The sequence below is a fragment of the Apteryx rowi genome, unplaced genomic scaffold (assembly GCF_003343035.1).
Source record: "Apteryx rowi isolate R43461 unplaced genomic scaffold, aptRow1 scaffold_513, whole genome shotgun sequence".
In the NCBI taxonomy this organism is placed as follows: domain Eukaryota; kingdom Metazoa; phylum Chordata; class Aves; order Apterygiformes; family Apterygidae; genus Apteryx; species Apteryx rowi.
Genome location: NW_020450776.1, coordinates 165,881 through 169,999, shown reverse-complemented (window position 1 = coordinate 169,999; position 4,119 = coordinate 165,881). Strand labels below are relative to the sequence as shown.

General features: G+C 64.1%; 1 protein-coding gene across 1 annotated transcript; it reads left to right on the top strand.

Annotated features, from left to right (window-relative positions):
- The first annotated feature begins 1,120 nt into the window (after positions 1 to 1,120).
- HYAL1 (hyaluronidase 1) lies at positions 1,121 to 3,427 on the top strand. The gene is made up of 3 exons (XM_026080269.1): positions 1,121 to 2,340; positions 2,752 to 2,841; positions 2,961 to 3,427. Exons 1-3 carry the CDS (start codon positions 1,441 to 1,443, stop codon positions 3,276 to 3,278), a joined length of 1,308 nt encoding a protein of 435 aa, XP_025936054.1. The 5' UTR covers positions 1,121 to 1,440; the 3' UTR covers positions 3,279 to 3,427.
- The last annotated feature ends 692 nt before the right edge of the window (positions 3,428 to 4,119 follow it).

The following is a 4,119-nucleotide window of genomic DNA, read 5'->3' as shown; positions in this document are numbered from 1 at the left end:
CGGAGCCACCTCGCTGCGCCCGGCTGGTGAGTTGGGGGCTGCGGGGAGGGCGCCGCGCGGGGCGGGGCAGGGCAGGAGCCGCGGGGGCTGCGGGGAGCCCTGTGGGGGCCGTAGGGGCTGAGGGGGCCCAGGGGCACCAGAGGCCATAGGGAGCCGTGGGGGGCAGCGTGGGGGCCCCGTGGCACCAGAGCTGCAGGAAGCCCCGGGGCGCAGTTAGAGGGGCCGCGAGCCGCCTGCCCCCGCCACCCCGCTGCCTCCGGCTGTGCCCGGCCCCGTGCCGCCCCGCTCCCCCAGGCGTGSCGCAGCCCTGCCCGTGGGGTGCCCCGGCACTGTCCCTGCCCCACGGCGCCGCTCGGTGCCAGGGCGCCCGGCCCAGCCTGGCTGTGCGAGCCGTCTGGGGTGCCAGCGGGATGGGGGTGCGGCAGGCAGGTGCTGGCCGGGGGCCAGGCCAGCCCTGCCCTGCTGCYGCCAACCAGTGCTGTGAGCTGCCCYGAGCAGGGTCCTGCCCGCAGCCCCTCGCCCCCAGCTGTGGGCTTTCCCCAAGCGCTGCCCTGGTTTCACCATGCGCGGTTTCATGTTGCGGGTTTTGTCTGTGCGGTGTCCTGCCAACTTGTGCCTGGTGCTGTGAGCGTCCTCCAGGCCTCCTCCTGCTCCAGCCAACTCGCGTCTGGTGCTGTGGGTGTCCTCCAGGCCTTGTCCTGCTCCAGCCAGCTAGTGCCTGGTGCTGTGAGTGTCCTCCAGACCATGTCTTGCTCTGGCCAGCTAGTGCCTGGTGCTGTGAGTGTCCTCCAGACCATGTCTTGCTCTGGCCAACTAGTGCCTGGTGCTGTGAGCCTATTCCAGGCCTTGTCCTTCTGCCAACTCGTGCCTGGTGCTGTGAGAGTCCTCCAGACCATGTCCTGCTCCAGCCAGCTAGTGCCTGGTGCTGTGAGAGTCCTCCAGACCTCCTCCTGCCAACTAGTGCCTGATGCTGTCAGCGTACCCAAGCAGTGCCTCCCTCATGCAGTGCGTGTCCGTCACCATGACCTTGCCCTCCCCCTTCCCCATGGTGTCAGTTTGTCTTTCCAGCCCAGCACAAAGCAGCTCTGCTGTCCCTGCCCCCCCCCCCCGGTGTGTTGACTTTGTGCTGTCCTTTCCAGGCCTTTTCCCTCTGCAATCAGTCATTAACCTGGGCTTGGAGGCACCAGTCTGCAGCTGCCACCAGCCCCAGGGCCACCATGCCAGTTTCTGACTGCTGATAACCTTGGGGACTTCACGTGAGGCGGTGGGAGTGCCTGGCCCCTGGGGTGACAGGCACCATCAGCACTCGCCCCGGCTTGTAGGGGGATAAAAGGCCCCTGGTGTGGTGAGGCTGGCACAGGTCTAGCCCAGGGCTCACCTGTCTGCAGGCAGGACCGGGACCTGTCCAGCTCCTCTGCCGCGTCCTCGCTCACTGGCACCATGGCAGTCGCCTGGTACAGCTGGGCCTTGCTGCTGATCCTGCCCGCCGTGGCCTGGGCCGGGGGGGCTGGCCCCGTCCTCGTCAACCGGCCCTTCGTCACCATCTGGAATGCCCCCACCAGGGCCTGTGCCAACAAGTACAACGTCACCCTCAACCTGGGGGTCTTCGACATCGTGGCCAACGCTGACCAGGTCTTCACTGGGGACGACGTCACACTCTTCTACAGTCAGGCCCTGGGCCTCTATCCCTACTACACAGCTGCGGGGATGCCCGTGGACGGCGGGCTGCCCCAGAACGCCAGCCTCCAGGCCCACCTCCATCAGGCCTCCAGCGACATCGAGGCCGCCCTGCTCAACGTCTCCTACAATGGCCTGGCTGTCATCGACTGGGAGAAGTGGCGYCCACTGTGGGCCCGTGACTGGGATGCCATGAACATCTACCGGGAGAAGTCAGAGGACATGGTGCGGAAGGAGCACCCGCTCTGGCCCTCTGCCCTGGTCAAGGAGGTGGCAAAGGTGGAGTATGAGCAAAGTGCCCGGGCCTTCATGGAGCAGACGCTGGAGCTGGGTGAAATCCTCCGGCCCAATGGCTACTGGGGCTTTTACGGCTTCCCTGACTGCTATAACAACAACTTTGACAGCTGGGACTACTCAGGGACGTGCCCCCTGATCGAGCAGGAGAGGAATAAGGAGCTGTCCTGGCTGTGGAAGAACAGCCGTGCGCTCTACCCCAGCATCTACCTGCCCCAGCAACTCAGTGGCACAAACAAGGTGCTGAGCTACGTCCGGTACCGGGTGGCCGAGGCCTTCACCGTCCAGGACAATGTCATCGATGGCAGCATCCCTGTCCTGCCCTATGCCCAAATCTCCTTTGAAAACACAGTCAGCTTCCTTTCCAAGGTGAGGTTTGCCGGGCTGGGAGGGAACTGTGGGAGGCTCTGAGGAGTTCTTTGATCAGCACYGGAAGAAAGTGTCTGTGATGGCTGGGTGCTGGCAGGAGAGGTTCCTCAAATCCCCTGGAGAGACAAGGCAGGGGGTCATGGGGGAAATGGTTGCTGGTTGCATTTGGCTCTTTCCACATTGCCAGCCTGCATCTGCCCTTTGTGAGTCAATCCTGGCCTGGCTCTGGCCCAAAACTCATCCTTCGGGCGATGGCAAGGGTTTGGCACAGCTTCTGTGCCATGGACGACAGCATGGCTCCCATGCTGGGGCGGTGGCTGTGAATGGTGGTGGTGGTGATGCCACCACGGTGGTGCTGGCGGTCGGGAGGGTCCGTGCACGGGCTGACCTCTCCTCTCCCTYGGCGGGCAGGAGGACCTGGTGAATACCATTGGAGAGAGCGCAGCCCAGGGCGCTGCCGGCGTTGTGCTGTGGGGAAGCCTCAACTACAGCAACTCCCAGGTGAGCGTGGGGATGGGGGCAGAGCCGGGCATGGCCACGCTGCTGGGCGAGCAGGGCCTGTTGCTGGGAAATCCTGGCTGCCAGGCAGAGCCGTGACACCCCTCCATGCCCCGTTGCAGGAGATGTGCCTGAAGCTGAAGAACTACCTGGATGGGGACCTGGGTCACTACATCGTGAATGTGACAGCCAGCACCCAGCTGTGCAGCCAGAACCTGTGCTCCGGCCAGGGCCGCTGCGTGCGCAAGAAGAACAAGCATGGCTTCTTGCACCTCGACCCCTTCCGATTCTCCATCGAGACGCATCCCAGCAAGCCCCAGTTCGTGGTGCGCAGCCTGACGTCYGACAACGACAGCTCCCAGCTAGCCGAGGAGTTCAGCTGCCAGTGCTACGACAGCTGGCAGGGAAAGCGCTGCGACACCAAAGGCTCCTCCAAGTGAGGCCCCCTGCGTACTTCCCTGCATCCCCCACACCCACTCCCCAGACCCACGCTACTGTTAGATCCCTGGGTCTCAGGCCCACCCAAGGCAGGTATGGTAACACCGCCTCCACACACCAGCACCTCTTTGCGGGGATGTGAGCCTTGGAAATCCAGTCACAGGGCTGCTGATAAAACTGCTCTGCATCCACGAGCATCTCTGCGTCTTTCCTCCATGGCCTGGCGCATTCTGCTCTCGCCAGCCAGGCACGGTCCAGCTGCTTGGTGGCTTTGCAGCTGGGGCTGGGTGCTCAGGGTGGTGGCATGTTTAGGGTGAAAGGGAGGGAGCTGGTTGGTGCCTGCAAGGCCTGGGCCAGGCATGAGGGCTCGAGCAGCTGGCCAGCGTGTGGGCTGGTGGGGGGGCGAAGGCAAATCCGGGACAGGAGCATCTCAGTCCTAGCACTTGCCAGTTACCGGTGTCCCCTGTGTGCCGTGCACAGGGTGCCAGCTGACGTTGGGATGAGGAGACCTCCACCTTGCACAGGCAGCTTCGTGGCTCATCCCACAGCAGTTACCAGGCATGGCTGGGGGTGGGCCAGCATTGTGGTTGCTCCCCTCCTCAGAGACCATCCCCACTCCTCCATGGCCCTAACTTCAGGAGCTGGGCACTGCAGCTCCTGGCTCGAGGGTGTTCTCCTTGGCTCTGCCCCACTGACAAAGCCACATCTGCCCTGTGCCTCAGTCTCCCCTCTTGTAGACCCCACATAGGGCAGGGCACTGATCCCAGGATTTGGGGGCAGGATGCTGGGGTCCCCCAGTGATACCCAGGGCCATACCCTGCTGTGTGGAGATGTCTTGGGCTT